Source organism: Crassostrea angulata, chromosome 10 (genome assembly GCF_025612915.1).
Source record: "Crassostrea angulata isolate pt1a10 chromosome 10, ASM2561291v2, whole genome shotgun sequence".
NCBI classification, from domain to species: domain Eukaryota; kingdom Metazoa; phylum Mollusca; class Bivalvia; order Ostreida; family Ostreidae; genus Magallana; species Magallana angulata.
Window position 1 is genome coordinate 16,425,595 of NC_069120.1, and position 19,658 is coordinate 16,445,252.

The following is a 19,658-nucleotide window of genomic DNA, read 5'->3' on the forward strand; positions in this document are numbered from 1 at the left end:
ACCTCCTTTTCTTTTTTGAATGTTAATTAAAGAAATAAAATGGTGTAATATTAATCTATCAGTTAAAGCAACATTATGCTAGCAGTTTGAAATCTATTTTCTTTATTATGAATATGACAGTTTGTTGGTAACTTGGTTGCTATAAACAGTTTCAGGTAAGAGAGGGTAATAGGCAGTGTCGGTTTGTATCATAAATTACCATGTTATTCTATATAAAGAATAATAGATATATATGCCACTTTAATAATCTTTTACCTTGACATGGATTTGACCCAGATTGTTATACCCTTTGAACTAGACCTGTGTGTATTATGATAGATACATGTATATACCAAATGGTTTTGTTCTCTTTAGAACATGGATGTCTTATTGGCTAAACAAGAAATTTCCAAAAGTTTAAACAGGAAAAGTACCTTGAGTCGCTTTGATATTTGCTTTATTTGTGCTGAATTGCTGAACTTGACACACCACACAAAACATATATTTTATAGACCAGATTGTCATCTTCAGATTTTCCTTGTATTGAAAATAAACTTTCCTAATTACCACTGTATTGTAATGTTTATGGAATAATGTCCCAAGTTATACACAAACTACGTCATTAATGTTCTATCGTCTTCTGAGTACAACTGAGAATGTTTTTTACTGATTAAGTGATTATTTTACATATAGATTTTACTGTGTGATCAATTGTATTAATATTGAGTATGCTTTAATTGTACAGAAAATTCACAGCCAGTGATAATAAAGAAAACCTAACAGACACACCAGTAGCCAAACAGTCTTTCACAAACAGTCACACAGACAAAGGCTCTAAGCCTGACTATAATCCTGCAGATGACTCCTCTTCAGATGATGAAGAGATTCGTTACCGTGACGATGAGGAGGAGGATGAGGAGGAAGAGACAGTGTGTAAGTGAAGACATGAAGGACAAACATTATATCCCTAGATCTCTAATATTATCTGTTAGTCATTGACCTAATATCCCTAGGTCTAAAACTATATCCATATCTTAGACCTTATATTCATAGGTCTAAACCCTATATTGGGTCTTAGACCTTATTTTCTAGGTTTTTGACCTTATATCTTTATATTTTGGACCTGCAATTTGAATCTTATATCACTAGGTCTAGAACATAATATTGGACTTATAATTGTAAATCTTAGGCCTTATATCCTTGGGTTTTGGACACAGGTGGTCTTTATAAATGGAAAATTGTCTTACCTGCAGATTTGTAGCTCAACAGGAAATTTGTACTTGATGCCATAAACAGCATGTGTGTCAACCTGAATTTTCCCTGTTTGCCTTCAGTTTGCAGCTAGAAAGGTTATTGGTTGAAGTACATGTGTTAGCTCTGAATGATCTGCGCTTTGTTCCACAATAAAACTGTTTTCTTCAATTTCATAGCTGAATCTCTTTAAAAACATCATTAGTATTGATAGAAGTAACTTTATTGCCCCATGTAATCATTATCACATGGTTAAGTTTAAGTTCAGTAACTGTAAAGATGATGTTAGCTTTGAAGCATGCTTTCTTTAAGATGTCTGGCAGGTTTACAGCTAGTAAACAACTTACCCAAACAGATATCAGGTAGATCCATTGACTTTATAATTTGATATCTGAAATATTATTCAAAGATTCATCTTACGGTTAAATGTTCTTGCTGCATCGCAATGCTTCTTTGTTGATTATATGGAATACAAAAGACACCACTTGTGAACACTCTTGCTGAGAAATGCATTTCAATGTCAGACTAATTTAATTTTTTGTAACACAATGAACTACCATGAAGATAATCGTAAATCTATTCATTTGAAAACAATGTTTGGTCTAGGATTATTCTGCACAGCAAACTTATTATATTTCATTACATTGTTATTCTTGGGTTGTTATACATACATTGATCAAGGTCTTAATCAACTCAGGAATCTAGGTGTTCAAAAAACACTCAAAATATAGCTTACAGTGTGTTTTATAACTCAATTTCATTAATGAGAAATATTGAATATTTAAATGTTTACATACAGTGCCCAACACATTTGTAAAATATAATGAAACATGGCATTTTTTTTAAAGCACTATTCATTATAACCTTGCATTTTCTGATGGTTTATTTGGCTTACATTATCTGATTTTTAAAAATATACTTTTAGGAGGTATCCCATTTCTTCTAAATAGTAAAACAAAAAGTTATTTGTTAATCATATTTACATGAAATGAAAATTTCAAATCATATGAGAAAAACATATTGATGAAATTTCCTTTAATGAAAATCTTCAATGAAAATACACTGAACAAGTGTTGCCATGGTAACAGTTTCTCGCTCTCCATAAATAGATATAAGTCTAAAAGCTCTGTGATTGGTTTGTTTGTGCAACGGGGTGATAATAAATATATCCGAACTTTTGCTTTAAAAACATGCTAGTTGTCTCTGTAATTCATTGATGCTGTCATGTTTCCTGGAGGAGAAGAATATCAGTTTAATATGGTATACATCCATAGATCGTCCAAAAATGGAATTACAATGATAGTTATAGGTAAAATTCTGCTATATTTTAGATTGCTTGTTCTGCAAAGACCTTGAAATGGAGTTAAGTCACCATCGGTGATGGATTTTTAAAATTTGTTAGAAAATAGTGTACTATCTTTTTAAGACTAAGGCAGTGTGAAGATGTAATTGTGACATACAATTTACCTACCTGAAGTTGATGCAAAATTTGATTATTTTAGTGAACATTTCAATTTAGCTTTATTTTAACTGGTTCAGTTTTAAGAATGTAGTACTTAAGTCCCAGGTTCAGCATTGGGTTTGCAATTAGGTTTCAATGAAATACTTCTAATGCTTGCGGAGCATCGATCAATGCATTGTTAATTTAAAATGGAGAATGACAATTGGTTTACTTTCTGAGAGCACTCTATGAGTTTTCTTTTATTGCAGCATCACTGGCAGCAAAGGTTGCTCGACAAGATAGTTTAGCACGGTTTCTTAGAAACAGACCAACTCGTATAGAACTGGTGGAGAAAAACATCATTCAGGAAAAGTCTTCTACGCAGAAGGTGGAAGATCGCAATGCCATTGGTAGCAAGCTAATCAGGTGGGTGTAACTGCAGGAAACAAGAAGACTGCCTATCAGGGATGGGGCTTACACAAGTGTCTGATATTTGCTGTCTCATTCATATCTTTATAAGGGTCATGATAAAGAGCTTACAACTCTGGTAAACAAAGTGTTTTCTTTCTATAGTTAAAGATTTTGTATGTATGAATTAACGCAAAGACAAATGTGACTCATTACATTGTTCTATTTTCAGGCGACTGAGTCTACGACCCACACAGGAGGAATTAGAACAAAGAAACATTTTGCACAGTAAGTTTTCAAGAACTTTTGTTATTTTTTCTGTACTGACACGTTTTTTTTCAATAATTTTTCACAATATTTGTTTTTGCTTTCAGCTCAGAGTATTGACCAAGCTGAAAAGGACAAAGAGGAAAAGAAAAGATACCTCATAAGGAAGGTTAGTACAAATTCCTTTAATACCTTGGGCTGACTATATACTGGTACACGTGTATCAGCGTTCACCTTAATAATAATTACTGAGTATATGATAATAACTGATAATTGATAACTCTATCTGATCTCTCAAAATAATGTCATTTTATGACATGTTCTTATTCCATTTGAAAGACTTTGAGGAAATTTTAACATAGTTGATGTGCTTCTGAATACTTGTATTTCTTTAAAATATTATATAATCAAACATGTTGACTGCAGTACGCATCGAGTTTTACCAGTGAAATAGACATTCCGTATTACACTGTGATGACTGCACAATACATTTCACACAAAATTCTAGATCCCTTTAAAATTAGTACAAATGTATAAGAATTTATGAATCTAGATACACACACCTTAATTTCCATATATCCCTGTTATTTCCGTTACTAATTTTAACACCTGAAAATGTCTGAGTACTTCATATTATTTCTCAAACTAATCAATCTTTATGTTAGAAAGTTTACTTGTAAACAACAGCTTACATGTTCATTGTAAATTCTCTCAATAAGTGTAGTCAAAACATGCTGGTCAAAGACAAAGTAGGCAGTAATTACATCTGGATAATTAGTGGGAGCAGGGTAGGTGTTGTAATTAATTAGCAGAGAGATAACCTGGTCACTGTGATCTGGGGTGGTTTAGGGATTTACCTGTATTCTACAAAGTGAGCATACATCATCTGTCAGGGATATATCAGTTCCTGGGAATGGTGTGGGTCACTGGTAGTTGGTTTGGTCCTCTCATCATGCTGGTTCTCAGTTCCTCTTTAGTTCAGTTATACTTTCTTCTGACTGTGGTGTGGAATAGTAGATTAAAAAATGTAAACAAAAGAATAAGGAGGTTCAGGAAATTAGTGAAGGTACTAGCATGTTTATTCTGTAGATTATACATGCATATATACAAAAACTGTGTTCTGTTAAAATAATACTGCTACTTATTACACAAAGGCAGATTCACATTTTCTGTTGACTAAACAAAATAATTGCATAAAGGCTGTATATAAAGAGCTGTTCCCTTTGTTTTGTAGCTAAGCTTTAGACCCAGCATAGAGGAATTGAAGGAGAGGAAGATCATCAAGTTCAATGACTATGTGGAGTGGACTGACGCCCACGAATACGATCGACGGGCCGACAAGCCTTGGACTAGACTAACTCCAAAGGACAAAGTGAGTACAGGGGGCTTATAAATATAAGCATGACGATCACAATTTAATGTTGCAAACAACACGAAATTTTAATTAACTTTCATTTTATTGCCAATAAAGTTGTCTTTTTTAAGGAAAAGATGTATATTCACATGTACATTTAGCTGGATAAAATAAACATTTATGTACCTGACAATTCCATGTCAGTTGGGTTTGGTGGGGGTGAAAAAGTAAGATTATCACGGATTGTGTTGGTTTTATTTATTGCAGCTAGTAAGGAAAGGAATTTATTTTTTGCTTTTCAAGGCTATGAAAGGGAATTTAGATGAATAACATTGTATACTACAGTGAAATAAAACATTTAAGAAATTGATTTACATACATAGATTATCAATGTACTTTGATTTGTACAGGCTGCCATAAGAAAAGAACTGAATGAATTTAAAAGTAAAGAAATGGCTGTTCATGAGGAGAGCAAACACTTAACAAGGTATTGTTCAATATTGATAAAAGAATATTGGAATATTCATGTGAATATAACCAAAGTTTAATGAAAATCTTGTATGTGTCAAAATTGAATGTCTTTTATTTCTTGTTTCAGATTTCATCGCCCTTGACAATAGTTCCTCGGATATTTTCTGTTTGTATTGTCTATGAACAAGGGGCCTCAGACACTGTTATTTTGAGCAGCTGGTCCTGTATATTTAATTGTTTGCTCACAGCACAACACGGTCAGGGAGTCCGCTCACAGCCTCAGTTTGATTTCTCTGTGATGACCCGTCTTTCACCGCTTTGTGTAGTGTTTCCTTTCCTTATCATTTCACAGTATCGAGCTTTAGCTAGAAAATTGATTTTTTTTTATTTTACCGGTACTTGTATAATTTTTTCTTTTAAACCTGAAATTCACCTCTAATGATTTTGGTGTCCGCAAGTTTTAACCATGTTGTTAAGTGACTCCCATAGAGAAAAGGACTTGATTTTGTGTGCAATATGAAGATTTGCCATAACAGTATCTGTGACTGCACAAAGAGCAGCATGCTGGTCCTCTTCAGAGGTGTTCGCGGTGTGAAGCACTTTATATATTAAGCCTCATGATTATGTCCAACAAAACTATATACATGCCTGTATTTTTATGTTTTGAGCAGTTTGAACAAGAGAGCATCTGATGGTTCCGCATCATATTTCAATGGTTTCACAACTTGTATTGAAAGAACAATACAATGCACAAAAAGTGACTTAGACTTTAAAGGAACCTAAAAGTTTTTAAGACGTTGTACTTGTTTTTGGCTCTTTTTGATAAAAATATGTTGCATAAGGCATTGAAAGAGAGATAACATAAATTATTTTTTTCTTCAGATTCATGAGAACAGACAACATAAATATGTGCGTGAGCCTCATTTTGCGTGTATGTGTGTGTGTGTAAGTTATGCATTGTGATGAAAACTGATATTCAAGATCTATTTTTAAGGTTTAGGTGTTTGTTACTTAGATGCTTCAAAGAAATTTTTTTTACACAGCTTTTGCTTCTTTAAATAATTTAGCTTAACATTAATTCACCAGTTGTCCTCATGCATTGTCAAAATATTTTTTTTCTATATTCATTTTGGGAAAACTACTTAAACTCCTGAGCAACACATGCATGTATTTGTATTCTGTAGGATGGAAAAAAACCTAGAGGCTATTTATACTAACTCAGCTTTAAACGATTGATGACTAATTTAAATTCAAAAGAGTTATTAGCAGTAGAACTGTGTGTTACATGATTTGTTTATATCATCTTTATATAATTGTCTGGCTGAGTGTTGTTAGGAGATGTACAGGTCATCACCAGTGATGTAAACGCTTACGCTGTTGTACATAAATCGCTTACTATTGTTAATTTATGATCAGTTATAGTGCTAAGCAGCATTGACTTCATTTGCGTACCACTCTGCTCGTCATTTTCAACTAACTGACCATCAACTGGTATATAGAGAGTAAATTGGGTACAGCTGAATGGTGCATTGTATCATATTGCAGCCAGATCATCAATTCACGTTCATTCCATCATTACATTTTGTCCGAAGGAATATTGAATTCACTTCTGAACATTTCTGTGATAATGTTAATCATTTATTCTCATCTTTTAGAAACAGTGATGTACTGATGGTAATTTTTGTTAACTATTCATCGTGTGTACATGTCAGATGATAGAAATAAAATGTAAACATGTACAGCCTTAACCTGTCAAACTTTATACTACATCACTTTGTGAATATGGGCTATAGATGTAACAGTACTTGGGTTCATAAATTTTGCCCATCATTTTATACTGTTAATACAGTCAAGTTAATGAATAAATTATATGAAATACCAATTCATCTTCTTCATTTTGTGTATTCAAATCTTGTGGTTTTACTCTGCCTAGAAATAATGAATGGTATAGCATGCACAGCCTGGTGTTACTGCAAGACTAGAGTTACAGTGAAATAAAGTAGAATCATCATTGTCTTTGGGGGACCAGTGTTCATGGCTTTTTTGGGTTACTCTTGCTCACAAAAGCCACGAACACTGGTCCCCACCAAATGTATATACCAGCGTTTGTTAAATGTTTATTTATGTAATAGAACTTGCAACCAATGAAATAATGTCCCCACGAACCAGGAAATTTTTGGCTACCTACAGATTTGACCCCACTGAATAAAAATGATTCCAAAGTAGTGTCCGAGAAGCTTTTAAAATAGTATCCCTCTATGCATGACCACTCAAAATTGCTGAAGTATATTTGCACATATTGTTTTTTACTCTGACTAAATGATACCACACTGGCTTGTTTATTGAGCTAAAGGCTGTCTGACCACTGCTGTTATTTCCTATCAGTGTGGTCTCTTCATATTTTTTAAATATATACCATGCATTTATAAATTAAAATGAACCATACGGGTATTTTTGAATGATTTCAACCTTTAAATTCTAAATAAGATAAAATGAAGCTCTTGATTCCTTTTAATCCTGCAACTACCCCTTGCATTGACCAAATAAAGGTTACCCGATAAACCAAAGCTATATTCTGTCAATGCCTCAACATAGCCTTGTGCATTTAATCGACCTCCAAATGCATTGTGACGTCATCTTTTTTGCTTCGTTTACACCATAGCGTCATGGTTTCAACTGCAGACATGCAGCAAAATTTGTTGAAAAAGCTCATTTAAGGTGCAAAATGTGATATTATGTTGCAGGATAAACAAAATACATGTATTGATAAATGACTTGAAATATAAGCGATATTTGGGCTTGGGTCGAAAACGTGAAGAGGGCTTGGCAAGCTTTGTCCTCTGTCACGTTTTCTGACCCTTGCCCAAATAAAGCTTATATTTCAAGATAGTAACTAAGATATCCGCGTAAAATCGCGAGAAGCACATCTCGCGAATTTTAAAATCTCGCTTAAATTTTTCGGATATATGTTTATTACAAGAAACTATAATAAAAATTCAACATTCGCAATTTTTTGTTCTCGCTATTTGATGAAAAACGGTTGAATCGCGGAATTAAGTACTCGCGTAAAATAAGGAATTTACCAGTACAGTAACAGGTAGTAGGATGTTAACTAAAGATAAAAGACGGGTCTGCTTCACACTTCAGTGCGTACAGTTGACCTCAAAAGCAATATCCAAGTAAATCCAAAGTAAACCCCGAGTGGACCCAAATTTTCAAAAAGTTAACCCAGAGGAAATCCAAAATAAACTCCTAAAGTAAACCCGGGGTTTAGTTGGGGTTTACTCTGGTGTTAGATTGGGTCTGATCAGTACTGTAGTTATTGTTTTAAGTTTGATAATCTACGAGTTTATGCCTGCACTAGGTACCCCTACCACCAACTTCTTTATGTATCATTGTAAAGAAAATATTAAATATTTTTTATAACATCAACTATTTGTTTAGGTTTCTTCAATGTTCATGCAAATTTTCACCAATATTTGTCACTTAGAGAGGAAAATATTTGTGTTGTGTCAATAATTTTCAAACAACCCACATAGTAAAAATAAAACACAAATTTGACAACTGTTGCATGTTTATTCCATAAATAAAATTACAGTACAATTTCTCACATAAAATCTTAAAATGTACAAAGTACAACTCCTCTGAAAGATTACATAGATTTCAACTGTGAAAGATATACATGTACACAAAATTAAGCCATGAACGGAGTGCATCATAATCAGTACACTATTTCAAACAACTGAAATTAAAAACGCCATATATAAAAACACAGTACAATAAATACTGTCAATTGTTTTATACACAAATAAATAATTGCTGCCTTCTTCACCTCAAAGTTCAGTGTCGATATTACCACCAAGGGGCATCAGTTCCTCAACGCAGACAGTTCAACACACAGTTAACAGCCAGAGAGTGAAATAAGTGTAACAATAATGCAACTGCATTAGTATTAAATCCAAACAATTTCATTAATTTATGCTGTATAACATATTCAATTGTTTTCAACACAGATACACACAATGTGTGATTCATAATAATGACACTGAAGAGAAGATTTAAAATCCACAAATAAATTCATAGCCTTTGTGTATGCTTGAGGCATACATTGCAAGTCAACTGTTCAAAAATCACAGATAATACAGCAACCCGTGTTGCTTCAGCCATTAAGTTTGGAGTAGGAGACTTTGGGCTTGTTCCTTGTGTGGTGATCGCCTACTTCAGCTTTTATCTCCTCATCATAGAGAAGACTGTACTTTCTCTCTGTAGCCACAGACTGAAAGGAAAAAATCCACTACATTCAGAAAACAAATTCAACATTTGACTCATGTAGGCTTCTTTCCTAAAATATTCATTAAATATCGCTTGGGATATCATTAGGGTATATCATGATTCATAAGCTAGTTTTTAAATTCTGTGCCATCACTCACCAGTCTTGATCTGACATGTTTTGGTAGCTCCTCGTCTAAAGTCCATATTTCATGTCTCTTAAAATCTCTTTCCACTCCATCTTCAAACTGGACCTGTAATGCCAATTTATCAGTAGGAAATTTAATTTACATTCAATTTTGAAATAAGGTATAAATTAAAGTGGTTGAAATTGAATTTTACACATATTTAGAGTAAAAAGTTCAACTTACAAAATGCATGACCACAATGTTTGTGCCTTTGAATTTGGCTCCGTACAACTCTCCATCAGTCCATTTGACTTCCACTGGGGCCCCCACTAATGGAAGGGTGGATGAAGAGTATCCCTAAATTCAAAAGGATGATACTAACAGTAATACTTAAAAATTCATTAGATTTTACTTGAAATAAACATTTTCATTGTTTACTTTATTAACTTTCTGTAACCTTCGAGTGAGGTACCTACATGTATACATTGTAAATACAACTCTCATATCTCAAGATGGACAATTGAGGAAAGCATGCAGTTATAAAACATACCACAATATCCTCAGGAAAAGTGTCGTCGCTGAAAGAGCCATCATCGAAATCCAACAGACAGAAAATTTGTCTTTCGATTTTCACAACAGTGGCTTTGTAATATCTTGTGTTTTTGTGTTTGGCATACACTTTATCCCCAACTTTCAGATTCGACATTTCACGTTCCTTGGCAAAAGCCTGAAACATGTAAAATAAACTTTTTTCATCAATTCCTCAATTAAAATCAAGAAATTACAAAGGGACTTTAATTCCTCATTTTCAAAGAAATAATCACTACATGCATAAAGAAACATTTTTCCCTTTTTATTTCATGTCTACACCTTTAAAAAGAAAAGTAATCTTTAAATTAGCACAAAACATAAATATATTCAATCTTATGCCATATCAAGTAATAAATTAAATCAAGCACTGCTAAAAATACCTTTTCCCTGTGGGCCCCATGTTTATTGCAGGTTGTATAGACTGGGAAGGGCCAATCACTGGTCTCAAAAAGCACCCCAGCAGCATAGGCACAGGTCACATGGAAAGAGGAGGTGCACTTCCCCACAGAACAAAGCACACTCACCCCTGTTGTCTTGTCACTGTTGTGAAGGGGGTTACAGTAGTAGCATTTCTGAAAGTACAAGGAAGTTATGATTTTCAAGAGTCTGTTACCTATCACTTTATGCAGGGTTTATTTTCAATATATTAGAAAAAAACACTCAATGTCATTTAATGGATTTATTAAAATAATCAAATTAAGAACAGAGTAAGGAGATGAGTACATGCACTTAGAAAAGTTAAATTTTCTTTATGAACATGAAAGAAACTAAACTTGCACACAAAAACAAATATCTTTGTGGTAATAATATAATACATGTATCAGACAGTAATCATGTTATTTAATTAAAGGTGACCATACTTTTAAGTTTACTAAATATATTACTTTGGCAATATCTTGTCATTACAAACTCTTTTATCAATCATCTGCTACTCACTAATTTCACTCTGTTGCTAATTATTTCGTCAATGTTAATTGGCTCCCTTTTGAGTATGTTTTCAAATTTGACCTCGGTAATGGTGAGAGCACACACAACATGTGCCCACTTGCCATTACTGGTGGGTTTAAGGGCCCCTCCCCTCATACAGCACAAACAGCACTCCTGTAAATACACATACAGATGGTTTATACATGTACAATTGGTAAATGATCAATACATATTAGGAACCTTTGGAAATTAAATAGTTTTAATAGTTAAAATTTGAAAACTCATTAAGGAATGGAGTGAGAGAAGATTTGACTCACAGCTGCTATCTGTTGACGGACACACCTAGTGCATCTCCATGTCTTCTTGTTTTGAGGTATTTCTAACACACCATAGCAACCTACAACAACATTTCAGAAGTCTGCATTGATCAAGAGTCACATATTTATATGTAAACAAACCACAACATTTCACTTTATGGGGTTGGTGATGGTGTTTAAAAGAATATTAGAGCCAAGTAAAGAGCCAATATCTGATTCTGTGGTAAAATGTCCAATAAATGGGAACTGAATATTTGTAAAGGATGTGTTCAGAAATGTGATTAATTATTCCAAAAGTAGCGCAAGTTTTTGTGCACAATAAATTGCAACTTTTTAACACGTCGTCCATCAGAATTTTTTCAGACTGGGAGCTACAGACTAGCAGCTAAAATACACCATATATGACAACCTACAGAGACATCTCAGAGTCAGATATAAGCATAATTCTTGACTTTTTACAATGAATTTAAATGTACTTACTTGCGTGTACACAAACTTTACAGTCCTCGCACACCAACAGATGACTGAGTCCATCCTCATCGAGATGGGCCTGAAGTCTGGCTGGGTTGGGGTTATCTTCACTACAGGCAAAGCACACCTCTGGGATCATCGGCAGCGTCTTCTCTGGCGTTGACTTCTTTCCTTTTTTATGTCGCGTAGGACTGTCTTCATGTTTGTCCAGTAAAATCTGAAACATATGTTGAAGGACATTTACCTAGAGTAAGAACAAATGCAGATGTGAGGTGTTGACACTCTTAGAAAGTAAAAGAGGCATGCATGTATATCATTATCTTTGAACAAACAAAATTATAAAGAGGCAATCCCAAAACTTACCTGCAATGGTTTAAACAAAGCACAGATGGAACAATGTGGCAACTTCTGACTAATTTTAACATTGAAGTCTTGCTCAGCACTAAAGTCTAGCAATAAATGTTGCCACAGTCCTCTCACTGGTTCTGTCCAGTCATCTGTCATTATTCGTTCAGGCACTGCTGTAATCTCAAAATTGTCTGAAAAATAAAACAGTATGCATGTATATGAGCAAGTTCAAAGCCTCCACACATCAAACCTTTAAATTTCCTGCTCTGATTTATCAGATGTACACTTACCTTTCCTGATATCATTCCCACTACTATTTCTTTTCTTTTTCTTTCCACCATGTTCTTTATGAGAATCTTTACTGGTATTTTTGGACGAATTTTCAGAATCTTTGCTATCACATTTTGCTTTGGGAATTTTGTTCTCATCTTGATGTTTCCTTTTCACTGACTTTCCACCCTCAGTGCCTTGAGATCGTGGGGATACTGCTGCATTGGATTTCTTTTTTGCTGCCTATCGAATCAGAAAGAGGTTACTTAAATTTAAATTGTAAAATTTTAACAGTTGACAACAGTATCATGATTACAAATGAGCTATCATTACCAGTTTTAGTAATTTGAGAAGATTTTTGAGTATCAAATGAAAAAAAAATACAAAATTAGTTAAAAAAGTCTCAGTGACTTACCTTGTTTAATGACATCTCACCAACATTGCTAGAGTTATCAGGCTTATTTGGTGATTTTTTATTGGGATGATTTCCTGAGAAAGCACTGTAGCTAGACACTTGCACTAATGTTTTGTCATCAGATCCTGGACTGGACATTCTGTACAAAGACTGATTAGAACTTGGAGAGAGAAGTCCTGCTTTCACTTTGCTCTCCAAGTTTATGTCACCAGAATCACTATCTCTCCTGGAAACTTGCATGGGAATTTTTTCTTGGCTAATATCAGTGGCTAGTCTGTGTTTTGCTATGGATGATGTAGTGGTAGTGAGTGAAGTGACTGTTGACACTTGTGATATTGGCACAATAGGCTGGGGTACCAACTGGAGCACTTTATTTGGACTCACTATAGCACCATAGGTCTGGTCCACATCACTGCTGAATCCATTGCTGGCAGGAACTCCATTCATTTTCTTTATCTGCCCCAAGTTTGCTGTCTCTGTGATGTGAGCTGTGTTCAGATTGACAGTGGTTACTGGTTGGGTTTGAACAGTCCCCGCTTGGGTACAAGATTGGGTAGCTGTCACATCTGTAGAGGTCACAATGGTTTGGAAAAGTGGAGTCTTCGGGTCAACCTGAAAGGCAGTGGGAGAGGGATGAATCTGAGTAACACCTTGTAACAGAAATTGAGTTGTTCCTGGAAATTGTGGCCTTCCACCAAACTGTGGAACAGCTGCAGTTTTCTGCCCTATAACTGGCGCAGATGCAACCACATTTGCTTGAGGTTTTCCAGCCATAGCAAATGTATTTTGCTGGCTTCTTGCGCCAACTGGCATTGTTTGAGAAATAATACAAAGTGAGGAATTTGGTCCAGCTTGTGGTGAAACAGCTATCCTTAGTGGAGTTGTAACAGTCTGTTGTACAAGCCGATTGTTCACTTTCTGCACTGTGTTTGGCTGTACAATGATATTGCCTGTCAGACCACTTGTTGTAGAAGCAATTTGTATGACATTTGCAGCCGACTGATTCTGTAACAATATTGCATTTCCTCCAGCCTGAGACACCACTGGAACCAAGCTGATGGTTCCTGAAGGTGACTTCATTGGGACATACTTAGTAGTGTTACTGGAATTCACCAGTTTTGGAGAGGGAGACTTGGATTCAGAGTTTGTCAATCCCCTAGTGGCCTTTAGTAACTGGCTGACTGTAGGTTTACTTGAAACAGCTGTGCCAGAGGAAGCTGAAGATTTCACATTGTTAAGAAGAACCCCATTGGTAAGAACGATATTTTGTTTCACCTGTGATGCATTAGTAGTGATGGAAGTAGGGGTTATGCAGGTACTGCTGCTGCCAGTAGTAGTACCAGAATGCATCACAGGTATATTCACTAAAAAAGTCTGCTGTTGTTGTGAGGTCAGATTTTGTTGACTGCCAAGGGCGTGCAAGAGTAGATTTGATTGTGTTGTTGATGGAACAGAGGGATTGAACTGCTGTAGCCTAGGATTAGGGTTAGATGGGCGAATCATGTGTGCCTGTGGTGGTCTCTGAGGGGAATGTGAAGAGATGGGTAGATTTGTAAATAAGGAAGATGATGAGGCTGATGATCCAATACAGGTTGTTGAAGCACTGGCAATATTCTGCAAAGGGGGAGAGCCCAGAGTGCCTCCACCATGTGACACTGGTTCAGCCAATCCTGTGGATGCTCCGACTCTCTGTCTTCCTGGACTGAGCAAAGAGCGGGGTGAATTTGATGCTGTATGTGACGGTTCAGGTTTACAAGCTAACATGCTGTTGGCTACTTTAAATGCTTCAGACATGCTGGAGAACAAACTCTGTTGTGATCCAGTTAATTTCATTGGCGGTGCATTCATTATATCCGGTGGTTTCGGGTCAAGATTTCTATGGTCACTTGTCTCTGAAACAGCAGAGTTTTCAAGCAAAGTTTTCTTATCACAATTCACTGATTCTGAACTTGTTGAAGAGGAGAATGACAGATCCAGAGCTTGGGTTCCTTCATGTTTTACCCCGCTTGTTACTGTAGCAGAAGGGGTAGCTTTCACCCTCACTGTTTTGATGTAATCAGCTGCTCCCTGTACTGAAGTAGGAGAGACAACTGTTATTGATTTGGACACACTTGCACTACTCTGTGCATCAGATGATACCCTGATTTCTTGTTTCACATAATGACTGTCTCGACTTGGTTGGTTAGCTGTTGAGCTCAACAAGTCACCAAAAGATACACCTGAAATTTGATTGAATGGTGACTCAGCATAATGTTTTCCTTTTGTACTATTCTGCAGCATCTGTTGCTGTTTAATCCACTGTATGGTTGGCTGAAGAAAGTTAAGGCGATTGAAGTCAGACTGACTTACTTGTTGAGAAGTCATATTTGTCTGGGTAAGTGGGAGAAAAGAATATGAGCTATTTTTAGGATTTTCTTTTCTTGATCTCTTTTTTGGTATCAATTGTTTTACAGTGTCAATTTCTGTGGATCCTTGCAAGTTTTTCTCGATCTTAACTGAGGTTGAGGAATAACTGTCTGAATTGTCAATGGACAGATCACTGGAATTCTGGGAAGGTTCGAGATTCCTTTCATGTTTCCCTGGAACTCCTTCCTGTTTGACCTGCGTGTTTGCTACAGCTGTTCCTTCAGCAGGTTTCCTCTTTTTAGGTTTTTGTTTTTTAGGCGGCATTTCTTCAACCACACTCCCTGGCCGCAGAGCAAGTGCTCCTGAACGGGAAGCCACCAAAGATTCAAAAGCAGCTTGGAAAGAAGGTGGCCCATTCTTTTTAGGTGTTTCTTTTTTCTTAGACACATCTTTGAGGTACATATCAATTTTTTGTTTACTATCTGCATCATCAGACTTCTGTCTTTCGTCATCAGAACACTCCTCCTCTGTTGAACCTCCAAACTTGTCGTCTTTTTCTGAATCATCATCAGACCCATCCGTACTTTTATCATCTTCTGTTTTCTTTCCTTTTGAATTCTTGCCAACTTTTCCTTTGTTTTTCTTTGGGGAGCGATCTGCCTTCCTTGAAATGGGATGTCTTTTTGTCTGTACTGTGCCAGAGTTGTTGGCTTCTATTGCTTTCTCACCACCAGCATCCCTAGATCAAGGTAAGAATAATCATTATTCTTAAATCATCATTCATTGACATTCAATCATTCAAAAACAGAAAAAAACTGATGTTGTCTTCAAGCAAAAGTTAAATATAATCAAACTGAAATACAATGTTAAACACTGTACTACCCAAAAAATTGCATCAAATACATTAACTTATGCAATTTCTAGCTTGTAACATGAAAATTTCCAAAAGATGCTTATTATTAATAATTAAATACATTTGAATTAATGAAGCTTCCATAAGTGCATACCTGTGTTTATAAAGTTTAGACTGGTCATCCTCTGGATGCGGAGCTACATCTTTCCCAATTTTCCATAGATCATATCGATCAGGCTGAAATCTTTTCACAAAACAATCCATACTGATCTTTACTCCGTCTTTTCTGCAGGTACACTATTGTGAAAAAGAGATACAGTAAAAAAAATTTGTCACTGAAGTAATTTACAAAGATTTAGGATTAGTTAAACAGAGCTCCAGATAACTTTTTGTACTAAAGAGTTTTTACCCGCTGATTTTGAAAGAACAAATTCCAATGTGTATCTTTACACTTGATTTAAATTTTCAATGAATTTCAAAACAATAATGCATATTTAGCTCTTATAAATCATAAATTATAGGCCTACCTGCAAACATCTCTTTCCATATTCAATCCATCTTCTTGTTGCAAAGTTTGTGGACTCTGCACAATTGAATCCATGGTTATACCCTGCATGGTAGCCGTAAGGAAATGTTATCATGAACTCTCCAGCCTCCTGTGTAATCTGTGAATTTTTAAAGAGTTACCAGTAATCGGTAATTTAATTTTGGGCACATTGAAATTTTTGATACATAGTACTATAAGTTTCAAGTCCACTGATCTTACAATATCTTTCTCCTCTTTCTGAATTTGGTGTTAAATGAGACATATACCTTGTTAAATGGGATAGAATATTGTTTCAAAATCGCCGGTGATATTAATGTCATTTTGTGTCGAAGAAAAGCTGGGCACGATTGAAAACTGCTGGGGAAAAATCCTGCAAAGAAAATTGATTCATCAAGTTTTACGATATGAATTATAAAGAAATTCTCCAATATGTTAAGAGACTATTTATACACACCTTGTGCTAGTCGTTCAAGTCTTCTTCCATGCTCTGGAGGTATGGCATACCATGATTTGGGAGCTCCAAAATGGACATAATTAATGCTGTAGAGGTCCATATCTTCAGTGTGCCAGGGAAATGTTGTTTTCCACATCCCAAAATACAAATACGCTGTGTTGACTCCCTCTATCTTAATTCCATAATCCCCGTTAACATAATCCAATATGGTACCTAATCGGTTGATGTTCCAATAGTCTTGGTCCACGTCATATAAAGACCCAGAAATATCTGCTCCATAAATAGGATTCACAAATGTGATATTTTTCCAGTACTTCCGTTCCAATTCTTCATAATCAAAATGCCTGGGTGTTCGATACCTATATAATAAAATATATAAAAATAATATACTTGCTTTATGTAAGAAATGCAATGTTCATAAGTGAAACTCAAAACAAATCTGGAATTGTGATTAATTTATGAATGACAACAATCTATAATTTGCTGTACGTGGCATCTGCAATTCCAACATTCTTTACTAAACAAATACAGCAAATATTTGACAAAATTAATATCCTCCATACATAAATAGATGTTCAACTCAGTAATTGCATGAGAAAAGGCATCCTCTGACATTCAATATCTTAAACACTAAACAAATGCTGTTTGACATTAAAGCTCTGAAATAGTCTTTACTTCTTAACATTATCCAATGAATATTCATTTAAATAAAAGCTTAACTATAAAACCTTTTTTCTTATTTGTCTTTATCCATATGCCATGGTAACAAAAATTATTCTTTATCAATGTCACAAATCATTTGCTGACGAAACAAAGAAAATAAAGTTTGAGTACCTATCACTGTTTGCCAACTTTTCAAAATCCTTGCAATGGATGGACTTTTTCTGTACATTAAATTGTTGATAGAGTCCCTGACAACCAGTGACAACTTGAGTAATGGGTGCCGGAATAGTGATGTCAACATCATCATATCCTCCTCTTCTTGGGGTCCATTCTGGTGGGGGTATTATCTACAACAAGCATTCATTCTAGATTATCAACTCTTAAAAAGTTCCAAAGAGGCTTCTCTTTAAAGCTTAATCAGGAGGTTTCAAAAACTTAACAAACCTTCGCAACACCAGCCTTATGAGCTCCACACGATTCCATGTATTCAACATATTTTGAGAAATTCTTGAACTCTTCCATGGTTGGTCTGAACACCATGATTTTGGGTATGCTATTACCGCCACTCGAGGACTCCATTTTCTTTCCTTAAATGCCTGCACAAAAAAGAACGTTTCACTATTAACTGTTGAAATTTAGATTCTAAAGGGTGTTCATCTGATTAACACCACCCTCCTTCCTGGCATCATCATTTAACAATAATATACCATTCACAAAATTATATATGATGGGGTAATTCTTAGGTATCAGTTATCTTTAATCAAAATTATTTGGTCTTTTACTGATTTACATGTACATTATTAATAAACGACAAAGCTATTCAAAGCCAATCAAATATAAACACAGTAGGCACAAAAAGTAGTGCCGTCATATGTCAAGGACGTTTCTTGACACTGCATATTAGGATGCGACTTTCATTTCAAACGCTAGAATGTTTAACTCCCTAGAATACAGCGTGTAACTTGCTATTATACGCTTATCATGACCAATAATAAACAGCATATCGAGTGCTGATAGACAACAGGAAGTCAAATGTTTCTGTATACAACATGGCGGAAACAAGCAGACATGTCCCAGACGATCTAACTTCATTTCAACATGTAGGTTGCTATGTTGATAATTTTCATTATTAAAATCTCCACATGCTTAATTCACCCAAATACATGCCGATAAATTTCCATAAACATTGTGTCAATACCTTAACTTTCATTAAATCGGCACATACAAGTGCTACAATGACGATACAAACACAAAACCCCGACTCTCGTCGCCCAATTGAGGTAATGGTGGACCATATTTAATCACTGATAAGAAATATAAACCTAATAGAAAATGAAAAGAAGCCATATGAGTATACATTACCAAATGATAACGATGCTATATAAATATTTTCAAATATTTCCTATTATAAACGCAGGTACGTGCCATTTGAACCATTTTACGACCAAACAACATATAGATTATTACATCCTACCGCGACAATAAATAGGCTTGCTTTATTCAAAATAAATTGAGAAGTTCGGTGTCATTTTCCACATAAACTAATCTATAATGACATATTTGGTTCCCAAAAGTAAAAAACTTTGAAAATCAGGGCCATGATTCACAAACTCTCAAAAAAGACATCGCGGATGGATACGAAAATTCTGCATAAAGTGAAGCAAAGAAAATCAAAGTATTGCTAGCTCTGCAAGTCGATCTTTAATTATACAGTGCAGTTCTTTATTCTTTGATGGTGAGCTTATATTTATTGTGTATTGCAACATTAAAACAACGAATAACACTCCTGTTTCAATCATATTCAAAAGTGTGTTAAATGTTAATTCAAAATTACTTTTTTAATGTAAATTTGAAAAGTAACGTTCATTACACCTTTTTAACGTTAACA

At 35.0% G+C, this 19,658-nt stretch overlaps 2 protein-coding genes across 6 annotated transcripts in view; one reads left to right on the forward strand and one right to left on the reverse strand.

Annotated features, from left to right (window-relative positions):
- LOC128167027 (phosphatase and actin regulator 1-like) overlaps nucleotides 1-7,053 on the forward strand; it is a 26,530-nt gene extending 19,477 nt beyond the window's left edge. For all 5 annotated transcript variants that reach the window (XM_052832517.1, XM_052832519.1, XM_052832520.1 and 2 more), the window contains 7 exons: nucleotides 725-912; nucleotides 2,941-3,097; nucleotides 3,312-3,367; nucleotides 3,454-3,515; nucleotides 4,581-4,718; nucleotides 5,111-5,187; nucleotides 5,299-7,053. In XM_052832517.1, the coding sequence (XP_052688477.1) occupies nucleotides 725-912; nucleotides 2,941-3,097; nucleotides 3,312-3,367; nucleotides 3,454-3,515; nucleotides 4,581-4,718; nucleotides 5,111-5,187; nucleotides 5,299-5,314 (694 nt within the window). In that variant the 3' untranslated portion in view covers nucleotides 5,315-7,053. The remainder of the gene's footprint in view (nucleotides 1-724; nucleotides 913-2,940; nucleotides 3,098-3,311; nucleotides 3,368-3,453; nucleotides 3,516-4,580; nucleotides 4,719-5,110; nucleotides 5,188-5,298) is intronic.
- A 1,674-nt stretch (nucleotides 7,054-8,727) lies between these two features.
- LOC128166158 (lysine-specific demethylase 4C-like) lies at nucleotides 8,728-19,223 on the reverse strand. Its single transcript, XM_052831141.1, has 18 exons — nucleotides 19,133-19,223; nucleotides 18,215-18,366; nucleotides 17,942-18,117; nucleotides 17,108-17,466; nucleotides 16,920-17,023; nucleotides 16,634-16,771; nucleotides 16,261-16,403; nucleotides 12,908-15,992; nucleotides 12,513-12,735; nucleotides 12,238-12,413; nucleotides 11,884-12,091; nucleotides 11,404-11,483; nucleotides 11,096-11,260; nucleotides 10,540-10,731; nucleotides 10,119-10,295; nucleotides 9,812-9,925; nucleotides 9,602-9,694; nucleotides 8,728-9,447 (listed from the first exon to the last, which is right to left on the reverse strand). The coding sequence occupies exons 2-18, from the start codon at nucleotides 18,347-18,349 to the stop codon at nucleotides 9,331-9,333; spliced, it is 5,685 nt and encodes a 1,894-aa protein (XP_052687101.1). The 5' UTR covers nucleotides 18,350-18,366; nucleotides 19,133-19,223; the 3' UTR covers nucleotides 8,728-9,330.
- Between the last annotated feature and the right edge of the window lie 435 nt (nucleotides 19,224-19,658).

Excerpts from the sequence above, each read along its gene's own strand:
- LOC128166158 (XM_052831141.1), bottom strand. The coding sequence starts at position 18,349 with ATGGAGTCCTCGAGTGGCGGTAATAGCATACCCAAAATCATGGTGTTC. Across the intron at positions 12,414-12,512 it reads TGGGAATGATATCAGGAAAG|ACAATTTTGAGATTACAGCA; the intron begins GTAAGTGTACAT and ends TTTATTTTTCAG. Across the intron at positions 11,484-11,883 it reads TAAAGTTTGTGTACACGCAA|GTTGCTATGGTGTGTTAGAA; the intron begins GTAAGTACATTT and ends ATGTTGTTGTAG.